Raw genomic sequence first — 18,589 nt, forward strand, 5'->3', positions numbered from 1 at the left:
TTATTTTTTTACAATAAATGCTTGTCTTATTACTTTTTTTTTTTTTTTTTTAACAAGAACTTTTTTTTTTTTTTTTTACAAGGAATACTTGTTGTATAACCTTTTTTTTTTTTTTTTTTTACAAGAACCTTATATGTTTTTACAATAAACTTTTATTTTTTGACAAGAAAAAGAAATTTTGTTGTATTACCTTTTTTTTTTTTTACAAGAACTTTATATTTTTTTTACAATAAGCTTTTATTTTTTGACAAGGAATTTGTTTTTTTTTTATTACCTTTTTTTTTTTGACAAGAACCTTATATTTTGTTTAACAAAAAATATATTTTTTATAAAAAACTTTTATTTTTTTTGTAAAAAAAATTATTTTGTAAAAAAGAAATTAATTTATTTATGAAGAAATGATGGTACCTGTGCAAGAATTGATCCCACGACGTCCAGCGCACTAAAACAACGCTTTAACCACCACATCAAATGTTAAGTTGTAATATAAAGATGTCACTCAATACTTATATCATATTTCTTTCTGAGCTATTACCTTGACGCGATTATCCCACATCGAACCCACAGAACAAATTTGGTAAGGATAAATAGTCTTCTACTACCAAAGCTAGTCGCGCGTGAAACGCACGTAGCAGTGTGGGTTTGTGATGGAGTACGTCATGCGCGTGCACAGAACCGGACGAGTCATGAGGTCATACGTGTGCACAGAATCGGGAGAGTCATGACGTCATCCAGCGCACAGAACCGGGCGAGTCATTGTGTCAACAGGGTAGGTCATGACGTCATCCAGTGATTCATTGTACCAAATAGCCAGTTCTTCTCTTGAATCTCGCCAGTTCTCTAGAATCGGGCGATTCTCAGTTTTACAAAAGAATTGATACGGGATGACCGATTTTCAGTTGGAGTTAGCACGGGATGAATGATTTTCGGTTCTAGTCGGCACAGGATGACCGATTTTCGGTTCGAGCCGATACGGGACGACCAATTTTCGGTTCGAATCGGCGGATTCCGTGCTGACTCAACGATTTTTAAACCACTGGATGAAAGAGATTTAAGGACACAATGATAGTGAGGTATTTTAGACGCAAAATAAAAAAATCATCATTATCATCACCACCACCTTATCATCATCATCACCATCACCACCATCACCATCACAATCACCATTAGCATCTCTAATAGTTTTTTGGAGAATTTATCAAAATACACCTAAAAGCTGAATTATTAACGATTTAGCCATACCTTTTGATTTATTTTCAAAAATTTCATCATACTACATATGGTTATGATTTGGAATAGTTGAAAAAAGATAAAATATTAAATTATTAATCAATTAAGTGTATATTGTTAGTTTCTCTTCTTTTTGTATAAAACCCATATAATGAAGCTGTGCACGGCTTTTTAGAGCACTTTACCATTGGATTTATGGATAATTTCTTTATATAAGTAATCTAATTAATTTAGAGGGTACACTTTGTATAAAGTGACAACATTAATTGTAGAAGGATAATCTTCTACACCGTGTATTTTAGTTAAATGATATAAGTATAATAGATTCATCCAACCTTACTCCTCCAGATAACGTTGCAACTTTGTATAAACTCACTTCTGTTTTAAAAGATGTTCTTATTTAATTTCATTAATTTTAGGGCGGGTGCATATCACACCCCATCTAAGACCAAATAAAGGTGACAATGAAAATCCAATTGCACCTTTATTACACCATATATGTTGCTTCGTTTGCATCATTCCTTCTTTTCAGGGATTTCTTTACCCACCAATTGGATGGGGAATAGAGGGGACAATCTTGCCTAGCCAATTGCAACTTCAATATATATATATATACTTTGTTTGCATCATTCCTCCTTTCCATGGATCATTTAATATGGTGCTTCAAGTAAATAGAAAAGGCTAACAACATTGACAACATTGTAACTTTCTTTCCGCTATTGGCATGATAAACGGTCAAAGTGTATGGTGTCTCTACTTTTCGCTGTTTGCCCTAATTTGGTATACTTTGAAAAAGAATAAGGAAAAATATTATGTAAGGTTGCAACCTTATTTTTAGGAATAAGGCTGCAGTAACATGTATTGTTTATTTTATTTGTAGTATATTGATTTGACATTATTTTAAAAGACGTGTTACCTTTTGACATTATTTTACAAGACATGTTAAATCTATATCATTATATTATGATACAATTGTTGCATGAAATCGCTAACCTTTAACTAATGGACACGGTTAGCATGCGGTTAGCCCGCATATTGTAGAAATGCGGGTTTGGCAATAAATATATTTTTAAAATATTATTTGATCCTAATTTTTAGAGAATAGTTAATCTTTAACATGGAGATCATAAATATGAAAAAATAAATAAATTTTGAAAATTAAAAATTATAATTATATTAAGAAAACAGCTGGACCGTTAATTACAATTGTTTTAAGATGGGCGACCTATTTGCATTCATCTTTAAGATGGATGCTTTATACATCTAGACCGCACATTGTAGAAATGCGGTACAGACCATATGAAACAAATAACCTTCCTCCTTTTCAGGGATCGAAAGGCTAATGTTACTCTCTATCCTTTTTTGGCCCCAATTTATAGATTAGGTAAATGATTCAGTATTTAGTGTTCTTTTGTTTTCACTTTTTGCCTTAATTTGGTATATTTGGAAAAAGAACAAAGAAAAAAAATTATGTAAGGCTGCAACCAGTGATTTGAAAAACGCCGCCCGGTTCGACTCGGGAATCGACACTGGACGTGCCGATTCGGGCAAATTACACGGAATCGCCCGGTTCCAGAGAGAACTGGGCGATTATGTATAGTTACTCGCCGATTCACTGGACGGAATCAACGAGTCCCGTGAAGAACACGGGCTGCACAGTGTTCTTCACGGGATTCTTCAAAATTTGTCATTTTTTTATCATTGTTCTTGTTTTTTTTTGCTATGTGGTCGAATATGCAAGCTTTATGCAGCTTTTTTCAGCCTTTTCATAGATTAAATAGTGGAGAAATTTCGTGTTTTTAGATCATGAAAGTTATGTTTTTAGGGTTTTCGCCTTTTCTTGTGTTTCATGCCAAATAGGGCATGAATCTGTGAAAATTTGTAGGCATTTTGATCGTAAATTTGTTCATCAAAAAATTCTGTTACGAATTTGTGATAATCTTTGAGAAAAACAGAGTAATTTGGAGATTGAAGGCTCGGGTTTACGAAACCAGGTAAGAACTTTGGGTTTTTTTTTTTTCCGCCATATGATCAATTTCGCTGCATATTTTGAAAATAATGAGTTACATTTGTAGGGTTTTTAATCTTTATTGTATCTTTTATCATTTAACATATTCAATTTTATTTAATTTGCTTAATTACAGCCTAATTTTTTAGATGAACACAGTGATGTCTGTGAAAAAAACTTTCTGCTGTTTTTTTTTTTTTTTTTCCGCCTTTCGATTTTTTGTTCACAACATATTACAAATAATGTATTAGATTTCTAGAATTTTTAATTGTTATAGTCTTGTTTATAATCAGATGTATTCAATTTGATCTGATTTATTCAATTTGAGCTTCATTTTTTAGATTCAATGACTGTTGTCTATGAAGAACTGCGTTTTTTTTTTTTTGCTCAATTCAATCGATTTGATTTGATTTATTGATGATAATGTGTTCATAATTTGGGGTTTTGATTCCTTATATTGTTGTTTATCAAAAACTGTACTCAATTAGATGTAATTTATTCGCTTGGAGGTGGATTTTTTAGTTAAAATGGTTGATGTAAGGTGGCTCTCTGAAGAACAGATTTTATTTATTTATTTATTTATTTTTATTTTTTTTGTAATCCATGATCGAATTTTTTGTAATCCATGATCGAATTGTTTGAAAATTTGTGGTTTTTTTTTTGTAATCCATGATCGAATTTTTTTTTTTTGTAATCCATGATCAATTTTTTTGAAAATTTTCTGTACGTTTTATTTATTTTTTTATTTTATCCATGATCGAATTTTTTGGAAAATGATGATTTTCAGAAAAGATGTGAAAATCGTGACAAGGTTTTGATTATCAAGAGGTCTTAAACCATATTTTTAATTTTTATTGTTAAATTTTATTTTGAAAAAATTGTATGTTGATAGATTATTTATGCAAAAAAATGCATGTTATTATATTTTTAATGCAAAACTGTTTTTTTTTAATTTGTTGTTAATGCATTTTTTAGTTAGAATGACTGATGTTAGGTGACTTCGTGAAGAATTGTTTTTATTTGTTTTTTTTTTTTAGTACATGATCGGTTTTTTTTAAAAAATCATGATTTTTGAAAAGATGTGAAAATAGTGACCAGGTTTTCATTATCATGAGGTATTAAACCATAGTTTTAATTTTTATTGTTAAATCTTTTGTTGAAAAAATTGCATGTTGATAGAATATTTATGCAAAAAACATACATGTTATTATATTTCTAAATTCTAATGCAAAACTGTATTATATTTTTAATGTAGTTTTGAATTAAAAATGTATTTTCAATTTTTAAAATTTTGAACGCAAAAAATACATGTTGTTAAATTGTATTATCGTGAGGAATTAAAGTGAATATCATTGTAAAAACATTGTGGCATAAAGGACAATTATATTATCCTGCATTTTTTCAATTTTATTATTAATTTTGTAATGCAAAAAATGTATGTTCTTGATAATTGAGTTGTAGCCATGTTTGGAGCTTGCATTTTGTATTATATTATCCTGTGTGTTTGTAATTGATATGTACGAAAATATTATTGTCAATAGAAGTATTTTGCAATAACAAATAACAACAAATATAACTACATGAACTACCCCAACATATTATCATTACACATGGTGATTATTTTTCTTGTTGAACTGTTAGGTTAATTTTTAACTTTTTACATATTAAAACAGTTGAATCATGTCAAGATCTGCAGAAGACCCTGCATGGCAACATGGGGTCAAACTTGATCCCAACAAAAAAGACAAAATTATTTGTAATTACTGCCAAAGAGTGATAAGTAGTGGGGTACATAGGTTCAAGCAACACTTGGCAGCGGTTAAGGGAGATGTTTCTGCATGCAGTAGTGTTCCTAGTAATGTAAAAAATTAGATGACGGCATTTCTTAATGCTAACAAAGGCAAAAAAATTGCCAAACATAGGATGAATGAGGAGATAACTAGTTTATATACGCCATCAAGCAGGAATGATACAAAAGAGCAATATAATAATGACCTAGAACAACAATATAATAATGACCTGGACATGGCCACAAGAATGAGTTTACATGAATAATAACAGAGGGAACGTGAGTTTAGAATGCCCGGTGGATCTAGCTCAGACATGCATGATGGGTCTAGCTCAGACATGTATGACGGGCCCAGCTTAGACATGCATGGCGGGCCCAAGTTGAGCATGTATGGCCAGCCCAACTCAAATATATATGGAGGGGTTGGTGGCAGTATGTATCAACAAGAATCAAACATTGAAGAAATAGTTCCTAACTTATCTAGGAGTGCCAGTATTGCAGGTCATGGTCGTATAAACCCATTTCTCTCAAAGCCTAAGTCACAACAGATGACTCTAAAAGGCATTGATTAAAGGTACAAGAAACATGTTGAGGAGATATGTTGGTAAATGGTTCTACGATAAAGGAATTCCCTTTAATGCAGCCAATAGCCCATATTTTCCACCTATGGTCAGTGCAATCCAGAGAGTCGGGCCCGAGGTAAAACCCCCGACGGCATATGAGCTCAGTAGGCCAATATTAAATGAAGAGGTGGAGGAAGTTACAAAGTGAATTGAATAATATAAACAGAGTGGGCCAAGGACAGGCATTACTCTCATGAGTGATGGTTGGTTGAATAAAGTTAGGAAAATGGAGTTTTTAAACTTCTTGGCCTATTCCCCAAAAGGTACAGCTTTTTTTCTAACAAAGACGTATCAGGAACGAAGAATGATGTAAACTTCTACGTACGACTATATGATCAGATAGTGGAGGAGGTAGGAGATAAGCATGTAGTCCAGTTTATTACGGACAATGCGCGTACATGTGTTTCTGCGAGCAGCAAGTTGATGGAGAAGAGGAAGCATCTAGTATGGACTCCATGTTCTGCACACAACATCGATCTTTTGTTATAGGAAATCAGTGAGATCAAAATTATGAAGGAGACTCTAGAGGAAGCAAGGTTGGTGTCGAGATTTATATACAACCACTCTAAAATATTATTTTTGTTTAGAGAACACTCTAAGAAAAAAGAGATAATCAGGCCTGCCATAACCCGCTTTACGACCGATTACTTAGATGTGGACTCCATTCGGGAATCTAAAGGTAGCTTAAAGAGATTGTTTACCTGTGAAGAGTAGTTAAATGACTGCCTCTCGAAGTCCAGTATCGGTATAAAAGTGGACGGCATAGTCTCAAATAGGAGGTTCTGGTCTCGATGTTCCAGTGTCGTTGAAGCCACTATCCCTTTGGTCACGGTGTTAAGAATGGTGGATGCTGACAAGAAAGCTACCATGGGCATCCTTTATGAAGGTATTGAATGAGCGAAATCAGCTATTGGAAAGAAGTGTAGTTTTGCTAGCAAAGTGATCGAGATTATAGAACGGAGATGGAACTCCAAATTTGGATGTCTAATTCATTGTGTTGGTAAATATATATTTATATCATTAGAATGTTTCATTTTAAATCATTTTTTTATGAAATTGTAAATGACATTTTTCTATCTATATATTTTATAGGTTACTACTTCAACCCAAAATTTTTCTATTTGACACCTGAACATCCCTACAAGATTATGGAAGGGGTCCGATATATTATTGCAAGGTTGGAGAGAAGCCAGCGAAATCAAGTAGCAGCAATACAAGAGGTATTATTTAATGTTTGGGTAAAAACTTTATTGAGTTGTTATATTTGTGATGAATAATGCACTAAAACGAAATATATTTGCTTTAGCCTGCTATGTATATGGATGCTATAGGATCCTTCGGAACTAGACTTGCCAGGAATTCTCGAACTAAGATGGATCCAGGTTATCTCCTAGCTAATATTTTGTTCATTCATATATTTAATCTTATGAATTGTTCTTGCCCTTACAATGCTTTTTGCATTTTAATACAGCTGAATGATGGGAGATATATGGTACTGATGCACCTCACCTAAAGAGGATAACAATCAAGGTGCTCTCCCAAACATGTTCTGCTACTGGCTGTGAGCGCAACTGGAGTACGTTCTAATGGTTGCATACTCCTTGTAGAAATCGACTTGCTTCGGAGAAGCTTCATAAACTAGTCTACATTCATTACAACTTAAATCTTCAAGAGCGACAAATAATAAGGAAGCTTGAAGACTATGGGCCGATAGACTTAGACACAATATTTGTCACAGACACAGCAGAGCAATAGGTAGTAGAAGATGAGGAGCCAGTGTTGCACAAGAGAGCTTTCCTTGAGGCTATCGGTGAGGAAGATCTTGAAGAAGGTGATGAGCAGCATGAAAGAGAAAGCAGTCAGCCAACATATCTACAAATCGTTGGAGATATCGGTGATATTACACCTAATGAGGGAGAGTGGGAAGGGCGTCTAAGGGAAAATGAGAGAGATGATGATTCCGAGGCCACCTTATCCCAGCCATATTATTCACATATCAAGTCTCAACAACAACAGGGTAGGGATGAGCACGATAGTGTAGGTGAGCATGAAGGATGGACAAGCTTTGGGGATTTTGGATTGTGAACACAACAGAACACTAATACTCAGGGATTTGGATATAGTCAGATACCTGCTAATATCGATGATTCGTTTTTAGATCGAATCAATGAATTGTCAAACGAATTCAATCAATGGCACCAGCGTGACCAAGAAGAAGAACATAGTCATCTGTCATTTTATTTTTAAATCATATGTTACTAATTGTATGCTTTATTGTCATCCATGTATGTTGATATACTTATTCCATGATAATTCTATGTTTATCCTTTTGTGTGACGTAAATTAAATGGTAAATAGTAGTTCATGCAGGGGAAGAACATATCAATATTCGCATATTCATGCAAATAAATGAAAATTCTTAATGAAGTACCCTAATTTTTTATTGAATTCCTAAAAAGTAATATTTATAATGAATTTTAATAATTTTTTCAGATCTTTTTGAAGCTTTAATCTGACCGATTCCCCCGATTCCCGATCCAGATCTCCAATTCGCCGATGCGGATCGGTTTTTGAAATGCCCGATCCGAGTCACTGGTCCGCTTTTTAAACCATTGGCTGCAACTCTTTATAGAAGTAACTTTACAATAATTTGTATTATCTATTTTATTTGTAATATATAGATTTGACATTATCTTAAAAGATGTGTTACTTTTTGTCATTGTCTAACTAGACATGTAAAATATATATAGATTTGATAATATCTTAAAAGACATGTTACTTTTTGTCATTGTCTTACAAGACATATAAAATATATACCCTTTAACTAAAAGAAAAAGCTACCAATAGCTTGGCACCTATAATGAATAGTAATATAGGCAAACTTCCAACTGTCATATCTCTATTGGGTAATTCAAAATACATATCATTGTTTGAATTTTATTTTTTTTTTCTAAAAATTATAACGTGATGAAATTTTAAGCATGTAAACTAAAAAACAAAAGGGCTCACAAGGAAAAATATAAAACAAATAGTTTCTAAAGTATAAAATGACCAAAATATTTCTAAAAAATGATGGGGGTGATTTGGTCATTTTAAATTTTTGAAATTATTATTTTTATATTTTTATATAATGCATGTTGGTGTCAAGTGTAGACGCCCAAAATTTCATCACAATCCGATTTCCATAAAAAAAATTCAAATTCAGATATTGATATGTATTTTGAACCACCCAATGAAGATCTGATGAAATATAGAATAAAGAACATTACAACCTTACTACAAATCAAATCACAACTTTAAATAAATTGCCCCCAAAAAACCAAAGATTTAGGACTCATTATTCATGGGGAAAATTATACATACCCCCGACCCCATTTTCCAGGCATGCCCTCCCTCCCCCCCCCTCCTCCTCCTCCTCCTCCTCCTCCTCCTCCAAAAAAGGCCAATATACATTTAGGGAACTTATTTCATGCGGCGGGGACTACATTTCTACATTTGTGGTCCCCGAGGTACAAGGCATCCATCTTAAAGATGGATGCAAATAGGTAGTCTATCTAAAAACAATTGAAACTAGCGTGTCTAAATGTTTTCTCAACAGAATTATTATTACTAATTTTTTAAATTTATTAATTTTTTAAATTTATTAATTTTTTTAATATTCACAATCTCCATGTTAGAGATTACATATCTTTAAAAATTAAGTCCAAATATCCATCTCAAAAAAAAAATTTTAAAAGGTGACTCGTTTCTACACGGACTATGGAAACCGTGTCCATACATTTATGCATTATTTAAAAATACGCAATTTGATTTCCACTAATAAAGCAAAAACAGGTCCAAAGCAACTCCCGTCACAATTCTCAATGGCCAAAATTGAAGGCCCATGTTTTAAAGAAGGGAAAATGCTAAACATTCAATTCTTTTTAGAGATTTTTTAAATGTTCAATTTGTGCGATGTACAATGGAATCTAACCTCGTTCAATCTCACCCGTCTAGTCAAGATGCTGCCTTTCTAAAAGCAACGGCTCAGATGCATTTAAGGGTGACTATCTATCTCATAACGACGTGTACATCACTGCCACAACGTTTGGATATCTTATGCCTGGCATTTCAATTTTGGGTTCTGAACCATAATTCACTTAGAGCCAAAAAATGTCCAAATTTTGTACTATATAGGGACAGCATCTGAAAAGAGGGTGCACAAGTGGCACACTTGTGCGCACTACTATCTTGAATATGTTTATGCCGTACACTATGAACAACAGGAGTTTATCAATTTTCTTGAACATTTTTGAACAACAGTAGTTTACGAATCTTCTTGGAGCCCAGGTCATGGGGTTTGGTATCTAAATAATTGAATGCTCAAGTTCGCTCATGGTGTAGAGAGAGAGAGAGAGAGAGAGAGAGAGAGAGAGAGGGGCATCCTAAATTTTATTAACTGCTGTGGGAGCATAGTTTACGTTGTTGTTTCTTTGGGCGGAAGAGTTAGTGAAAAAATTTGGCCGCTTTAGAATTACGAGGTGAATATCGCTAAAACCAATTTTTTTAGCTCTGAGTGAGCATCTAAATATTAGATGGGAGAGCTAAAAATTAGACAATTCTTATTAAATATAAAAAATGGTTTTTTTTTTTCTCACTCTCATTTATGTCCCCAATTTTTTAAGAAGCCCTAGATAGTCTTCACAAGGTGTAGTACAAGCATGGCTCTTTCTTTTTCAATTTTTTAGTTTTTTAGTTTTTTTTTTTTTCTTTTGGGTTAGCATAACATGCTGTATAACATCGTAGAACATGTGGGTGACTCGTGATGTGTTCATGGATTTCATAAGTGTACAAGCCGGGTTTTGAAACACTGCCCAATGTTCAAAAAACCAATGATGTCGATCGAGAATGGCCGATCTAGATTGGGAATTGGTCTAGACCGACCTAGTTCCATGCTAAAATCAAGAATCAGTCCAGTTCTTTTGGAATTGCCCAGTTTCATTAGGGAGCTGGCTAAGTTTGTCAGGGAACTTGGCAATCAAAACTGGATGGGTCGTCTAGTTCGCATACATCACGTTTCTTTCTTTTTTTTTTCCTTTTTTTCTTTTTTTATTTTTTATTTTTTTGATCAATTCTCCCACTGAAGAATTTGTCCAACTTGGTGATATGGATTGATGACAAATCCAAACCAGATTTCTGAAAAGTCGGTTCACCTGGCCTATCTGGGTTGTTATTAATCGATTAAGGGAGCTAACGTAGCCGGCGAACAACGACTTAATAAATATTTTGGAAGGGTTTCAAACTTTCAATGTCAAAAGTGTTCGTATTGGAGAGAGAGAGAGAGACAGAAACGTGCTGGGAAACTTCAAGTGTCTAATTTTGTTGGAGACAATGCCACTGGTAAACTTTTAAAATTTATATCTTTTGTAAAAACCACCTGAAATAAGCAATAGACTAAGGAGAGATTCTTGTCCTTTATGTTACTTTGTGCCAGATTTTATATTTCAGAAGGTGCCTCTCTGCTTGAAATCGCCTCTCACTGGCTCAAAGATTCAACGCTAATCTATTAAATTACACCTCAGTTTTAGACTATTTGATGTGTTTTACATTCTATGCATACGTTTTTTATCTCATCTCAAGCAGCAATCATTTTTTCGAACAAATTTAAAAATACTTGACGCATCAAAATATACGGAAAAATTAATACAAAGAGATCACAATCACTTCAAATGGGGTCGCTATGAATATATTATTAACTAAATTCAAGGATCTAAAAAATTTTCCAACTTTATATTACAACCCAAGTCATCCAATTTGACATCTAACAATTGTGACCTCCCTAGAACAAACTATATAGTCTCGTAGTATACAATCCCTTTTAAAAATTTGCAAAGAATAAATGCTAATTTGTTCCATGTAGATTTTGATAAGTTTCTCAAGATAATCTAAAAAAAATTGACTGCAACCCTTGTTGTGAGAAGTATTCAAAAGCAACACTGGCTTATCAGTTGGAAACCTCGTCACCCCACTTATGCTCGAAAAAGGAAGCACCAACTATTTCCCCATGCTCCACTGTACCCACACCCTCCAACAGCCTTCTTATCACTCTTTTCATGCTATAAATTGCGAGTGCATGTAGCTGGAGTGCTAGAAGAGACCTCCTATGAGTCCTTAACATTTAGAGAGAGAGAGAGAGAGAGAGAGAGAGAGAAAAGAGAGAAGAGAGAGAGCAGGTTTTTTTTATTGTTTACATGCTATAAATTTGCTAGTACAAGGTGAGGGAGTCCCAGGAGAACTCCAATTCAGTTGTTAGCACGAGAGAGAGAGAGAGATTATCATTCAAGAGAGAGAGCTTATCATTCAAGAGAGAGATCAATAGAGAGAGGAAGAGCGCTTAGATTTTAGAGAGAGAGAGATGGCAGGGTGGAGTCCTTATGTTGTGATGATCAGCCTGCAACTGCTTGTTGCCTCAGCTGATATTGTGAGCAAGCGAGCTATGGAGAGAGGCATGAGCTACCATGTCTTTATTGTGTACAGACACATTGTGGCCACCCTCGTTCTCTCTCCTTTTGCTTACTTTCTGGAAAGGTGAACCCTCCTTCACATGGGAACACATCACCATGCAGGCACTTTCAATATTAATACATTGATGCTTTCTTACGTCACATACAAAAATCACATTTATTTATCCTTCAAATTCATGGCCTACTTTGTTTTAGTAGTGTGGAAGTTTCTTCCTTTTTCTTTTTTGAATGGATATTGCAGAGACGGAGTTCTCAACCCTACCCGACTAGGTTCTACATGGATGCAGACTCCCCAACGGGTATGGATCAAAGTAGGAACCGAGGCAAAGACAAGAAAGGTGTAGAAGTATCTTAGCTCGATAGAGCTCAGAGAAAGATTGACTGCTTCTACTGTAGCTTCTCCAGGATCTTCTTTGGACCCAGACCATGGTCTAAAAAATTTAAAGAAAAACAATTTATATTGTATAATATATTTTATAGCCGAAAGGGTCCAAGCCAGATCCATCCAGGTCTGGTCCAAATCATTGGGACCCAAAACCAACACCAAAACATGGATCCAGACCCGGCTTGTGAACCTGACCTGATTGCCACCCCTAAGTAATGATAGAGACATGAAAAAGTATTGCTCTAGAATGTAGAGAGTGCTCTTTGAAATGTATCACGCAATGGAAAGGCTTCCATTTCCATGTCTTTCTTTTTAATATCATTATCTTATGGAAAATTGTTTCATGAGCTAGCAGGCAAAAGGGCCCGCTGACATATTAATAAATAAGAGATGGTGGTACATAAAAAATATTAAAAAATTATATTTTAAATTTAAAAAGTTTTTATTCTTTTCACATTTATGATCATCTTGGCCCTGAATATTCAAAATAGAAAATTAGAAAAAAAAAATCATCTAAAATGGATTTTAGTAGGGAGCCGCATGTGCACATATGAATCAGCTGACTCATAGAAATCTCATCTATCTTATAGGTAGATACCTAATTTGTGTAGAGAGGTCAAGTTTTTCAGTCTCGAAGTCGTCCCTCATGCAAACCCTCTTATCCTGACCGAATTCGTAAAATTCCTTGCAACCATGTTCACTTTTTATATTTTTAAAAAATTGCAGAACACTTGTAAATTGAATTGATTTTGAATAAGACACGGTTTTTATGCGGCCAGCCCGCATATTGTAGAAATGGGCTTGGTAATAAATGTATTTTTTAAATATAATTTGATCCTAATTTTTAGAGAATATATAATCTTTAATATGGAGATCATGAATATGAAAAATAAAAATAATTTAATAACTAAAAATAAAAATTATATTAAAAAAAAATGTTAGACCGTTAGTTACACTTGCTTTTAGATAGACCACCTATTTGCATCCATTTTTAAAATGGATGCTTTATACCTTTGGACCGCATATTGTAGAAATGATGTCCAGCCCGCATGAAACAATTTTCCGAATATTTGCATGAAACAATTTAATTTAATTTAATTTAGACCTAACGTAAACTTCTAGAAGAAAAAATTTCAACTAGTTTTCTTCCTCTTCTTCTTTGTTAATCTTCTTTTCTTTCTTCCTTTTTTTCCCCATTTTTTTAATCTCAATATCTACTCCTGGAAATGAATGGGCTATAATCAATACAACTCATCAGTGATTAAATAAGAAATGAAGAGAATCTAAAAAAAAAGAATTTATCAAAAGAAGATCCAAAAAAGAGGAATGATCTTAGGAGCAATATCTCCATACATCTTGTTTTGGTGTGCCATTTCCTTATAGGCTCAGGTTTTAAAAACTTTATGGTAGCATAGGTTTTCTAAAAGCTTTTTTCCTTAGAGACGTTATATAGAGAGAAATAAAGACATTGTATAGAGAGGTTTAGTACACAGAGGTGTCTTTTAAAATTTTGTTTAGGAAAAGAAAAAAAACACTGACAATTGGGTGGACGGGGTTAGAAGATATATTTTTAAAAAACCTATGTGAAGAAAGTTTTTAAAACCTTAACTATATTACACCAAAATAAGGTATATATTTTCCTCTTATCTTATGAAACACTACCGAAGGCATTTATGGCTCACATCTTTACAAGAGATGAGAAAAATATCAACCATGGGAATACAATTTAAGTTCGAGATAAGAGACTTAACCTTTTGAGAACTATATATGTTACAGGAAGACGCGCCCATCTCTCACAAGGCCAGTGTTTTTCAAACTGTTCTTGTTGGCTTTATGTGGGATAACAGGGACACAGAATACTTACTTTGTAGGGCTCATGCACTCTTCTCCAACTGTAGTTGGTGCCATGAATAACCTTTGCCCGGCCATCACCTTCATCCTCGCAGCAATTTTCAGGTAACAACACATTCTCTTAAATACGACCTAAAAAGACATATCTCCTTCTCTTTTATTGGCATAGATGAGCTTATTGTAGTAGCTTTTCCTGTTTCCATTTCTTTCTCTGTTTTTTGGGAGTGACAAAAAAACATAGCCTCTGGATTTGGGGAAATCATTTTTTCAAGCTTGTAAAGTGGAAATGTATTTGTTAACATCAGTGACTTAAGACTCGACCGAGTCCACTTGGCCTCAGCGTATGGCTGAGTCGAGTAGTCCCCGAGTACCATGTACAACTCTGTAGAAAACAGGAGGTGTACTACTCGATCTCTACCTCTCTCTCTAAGCCAGTCCCCCTTTGTATCGCTCACTCTCTCTCTCGCAGCCAGGTACACTCGCTCTCTACCTCTCATTCCCAGCTGTGTATACTCTCTCTCAAAGGCAAGGCGGGTTGATTTCTTCTCTCTTTCCTTCATTTTTCTTTCAATTTCCGCCCCCTGCAACTCATGCTGCTGCTTGTGCATCTTGGCTCTTGGCTCGTGTGTGTGAAGAGTCTCAGGAGACTGGTTATCCATTCATCATATACAAGTTTATCTTCAATAGAGAAAAGCATATGACGGAATAAAACATAAACACTTATACTATACCAGAATTACCATAAAATACAAAATAGTGTACCTACAGAGTGCACCGCCTGGCACACAGAGAAAGGAGATGGAAGATGCCTGTGCGGGAGGGGAGTCTTTTTTTTTTTTTTTTTTTCCCCTTTCTTTCTTTAAATGTGCACTACTCGAGAGTCCACTTGGACTCGGCCAAGTCACTTGCCTCGGATCGTTGCCAACTCCAAGGCCTACGGTGAATCTTGGAATCATAGTTTTGAACTAGGGCTAGTTGACTCTGCCTCGGCCGAGTTCCTCAGCCTCGCTCCACTGCTAAGGCCGAGGGGGGCCAATTCCATCGTACAGTACCTTATGGGTGATTGAGTCGACAAGAATCACTGAAAAAACAGGAGACTCGATTAAAAACATGAAACTCGCCCGATTTTACCCCATCGGCAGATAAAACTCGTTTTTTTTAATATGGAAACTTTAGTAAACTAAAAATCCGAAATTTGGATGTGATATTGATCGATTTTTGGAACCTTGCTGTGTTTTTAACAACAATATTATCTTTATGATAAAATTTTGGTTCATCAAAACCCAAATCGAACAACAATTTGTTACGAAATTATCGGATTTTCAGGGTTCTTCGTGCATAAAAAAAAAATCCATCAATCTCTTCCTTTCTCTCTTATTTATCCAGTAAATTCATTTATTATGGGTTATTTATCAATATATTGAAGTTATCTACAAAAGCCCTATCCTAATTCTCGTGTTTATCAAGTTTAATCACATTAAATTTATGGTTTTAGGGTTCTATACGCGATTTTTCTTTTCTCCGCCAATCCTTATTGTTCTTACTGATTTCTACACCAAATCCTTGCTGATTTCTACACCAAATCCGAATATTGTTTGCTTGTTTTGAAGATTTTGAAATCAACTTCAAGAACTCTATATAAATCAGTGGTTTTCTTTCACCATTTTCGACTGATTTTGTGCATGAAATAGCTAATATCGTTAATCAGTCAAAAAATCACTAATTTTATTATTTCTCTCTAATTACTCCATAGTTTTTTTTATGTTTTTTAGTTTATTTTGAAGCTTTTGAAATCATTTTCAAAAGCCTTATACAGATTCATAGTTTTTTTGCTACAATATTGACTGATTTTGGGCATCATAGAGCTAAGATCGATGTAGAGCTAGTATAAAGACAAAAAAATTGTTTGGGATTAAAAAAATGGTTTGAAAAGATTAGATCCCAAGACTTCCAAAGAAGGTTATAAAACAAGGGCCTACATAAAGCCAATGTATGATTAATGAGTAATATTTGCTGCTCATTTTATATATACACTTACTTTATGTGACTTTTTGTTAAAAAAAAAAAAGCTTGCCTTGGCCGAGTACATCGCCTCAGCCAGGGCTCGAGTACCTTGGCCAAGTCGATGTTTTGAACTTTGCTTAGAATATTGGTTAATATATTTCCCCTTAAAGCAATTAAGTTAGAATTGCCTTAAAATGTTCTAAATTATCAAGAATACTCCTAGAAACCATGACATAGCATATGATTATTTCTCAAATAATCTCAGTTGCTCTTCAATTGACTCAATATCTTGGCTCAAAATACAGGTTGGAAAGTGTAAATATTAGAAGTCGCAGAGGGCAAGGAAAGCTCTTGGGTACCTCGATTTGCATAGGAGGGGCTATGCTATTCACTTTTTACAAGGGTCACCTCTTTCCACCCCTAAAAATCTCCTTCTTTAACATCCATGGCTACCATTCTGGTGGTGGTGCAGAGCATGCCAAACCAGACTGGGTTAAAGGTTCCTCCTTTGCAATTGTTTCAACATTATGCTGGAGTGTGTTCTTGATCCTTCAGGCTTCACTTTACAAAGTTTATCCGGCCCCTCTTTCTATGAATGCCTGGATTTCTTTTCTGGCGATGATGCAATCGGCAGCGGTCGCTGTGATCTTCGAGAGAACGGCTTCGCCATGGAAGATTGGCTGGGATTTGAAGCTCTTGTCCTATTTTTATTATGTAGGTCCCATCCTCTTTCTCTATGGACGTAGCTCTTTAGTGAAAGGAAATGTTAAACCATATTAGTCGAAGGAATTTTAAAACCAAATTAGTTGAAGTATAAAGTGAGGCTTAATACTTTGATCCTCTTTATGATCAACCATGAACTCAACCAGTGTTTGGAAAGTCACATTGGTTAGGTATATCGTCCACCCACGTACCCGTATCAGATCTGGATCACCAATCTAGATCAGCTAGAATCGACGTTATGAAAAATAATGTTGAAAAGAAAAAACTAGAATTAAAATATGGATTTATTGAGGGATTTAGAAGGACCTAAAACAACATTAGGTAAAATAAACAAAAAACAAAGTGAAAGGGGAGTTTTAAGGGGCAATATCGATACCTTCACGGAATTGATTAAGTTCCTGATTTAAAACACAGATCCCAATGTCAAAACTTAGCAAAAGTAAATGGAATTTCAAAATCAAATAAACTATGAAAACTCAATGCAGGGGATTTTGGTTTCGGCAATTGGATATTCTTTGAACGCTTGGTGCATCTCCAAGAGAGGACCGGTATTTGTTGCCCTATTTTTTCCCCTTCAACTGATCATCGCAGCGATTCTCAGCGCCCTTATTCTCAAGGAACGTCTTCATTTGGGAAGGTTTGCATTTCGCCCATTATTCTAAATTCCATTCAATTTTGGTGAATTTTATATAAAGGAAATGTATACAATGAGACCGTTTGTTTTTTATATAAAGAAGTCATAATCATTATTGACCGAACACAACGTCCAAAATAAAAATTTTCAAATGTTGTGACACACTGCAATCCATCTAATAGCTAAAAATGATTTTGACCTCTTTATACAAGAAAAATAAATGGTCTCATAATATGTAATCCCTATAAGAAATAGTTCCATTTTTAAGTTAGAAAACACAATAGGTCAATTTGATTAGAAATCAGACGAACACTTGAAAGTAATTTAATCTAATATATTGTGATGGTTGGTTATTTTATGATGAGTTGCAGTGTGATTGGGGGATGTCTCATAATTTTGGGCTTTTACTGCGTTATGTGGGGAAAGAGCAAAGATGATAACAATGAGAAAGTAGAAGAGAAAAGAGGGATCAAGGATGTGGAAAAAGCAACCAATCCTTGAGTGGGCACGAAGAGGAGTTATTGCACCCGTCACTCTGTCTTTTCTTTCGGACTTTGTTATTGTAATGTTTATGGTTTCATGTGTTTTATGTTTCTTTTCATTTTAAGATGCTGAAAAATTTAACTGCTTATTTAGCTCTCAACGAAAATGTGTCTCTATTCTCTAACTAAGACCCTATTCTCTCTCCGAAACAACCAAGGAAAATAATATTGGAATAGCCAACTTTCCCCACTTACTTAAAAAACCAGAACCAATTTTTTTACAAATCCAAAATCCTCCATTTTGTTAAAACTATACAATGGACTTGCTCAATGCCTCTCTCCACCCCCGCACATTCC

The 18,589-nt window shown here is 34.5% G+C and overlaps 1 protein-coding gene across 1 annotated transcript; it reads left to right on the forward strand.

Annotated features, from left to right (window-relative positions):
* Positions 1-11,746: 11,746 nt before the first annotated feature.
* On the forward strand, positions 11,747-18,393 carry LOC18428948 (WAT1-related protein At2g39510). Its single transcript, XM_020664107.2, has 5 exons — positions 11,747-12,217; positions 14,315-14,494; positions 16,699-17,107; positions 17,602-17,753; positions 18,122-18,393. Exons 1-5 carry the CDS (start codon positions 12,045-12,047, stop codon positions 18,249-18,251), a joined length of 1,044 nt encoding a protein of 347 aa, XP_020519766.1. The 5' UTR covers positions 11,747-12,044; the 3' UTR covers positions 18,252-18,393.
* The last annotated feature ends 196 nt before the right edge of the window (positions 18,394-18,589 follow it).

Source organism: Amborella trichopoda, chromosome 3 (assembly GCF_054954075.1).
Source record: "Amborella trichopoda isolate Santa Cruz 75 chromosome 3, AtrichopodaSantaCruz75HAP2 v2.0, whole genome shotgun sequence".
Taxonomy (NCBI): domain Eukaryota; kingdom Viridiplantae; phylum Streptophyta; class Magnoliopsida; order Amborellales; family Amborellaceae; genus Amborella; species Amborella trichopoda.

What these genes read in the sequence shown, in the direction of transcription:
- LOC18428948 (XM_020664107.2), top strand. Translation starts at nt 12,045, where the DNA reads ATGGCAGGGTGGAGTCCTTATGTTGTGATGATCAGCCTGCAACTGCTT. An exon ending in TTTGCTTACTTTCTGGAAAG is followed by an intron (nt 12,218 to 14,314) that starts GTGAACCCTCCT and finishes TATATGTTACAG; the next exon opens with GAAGACGCGCCCATCTCTCA. An exon ending in ATCCTCGCAGCAATTTTCAG is followed by an intron (nt 14,495 to 16,698) that starts GTAACAACACAT and finishes CTCAAAATACAG; the next exon opens with GTTGGAAAGTGTAAATATTA.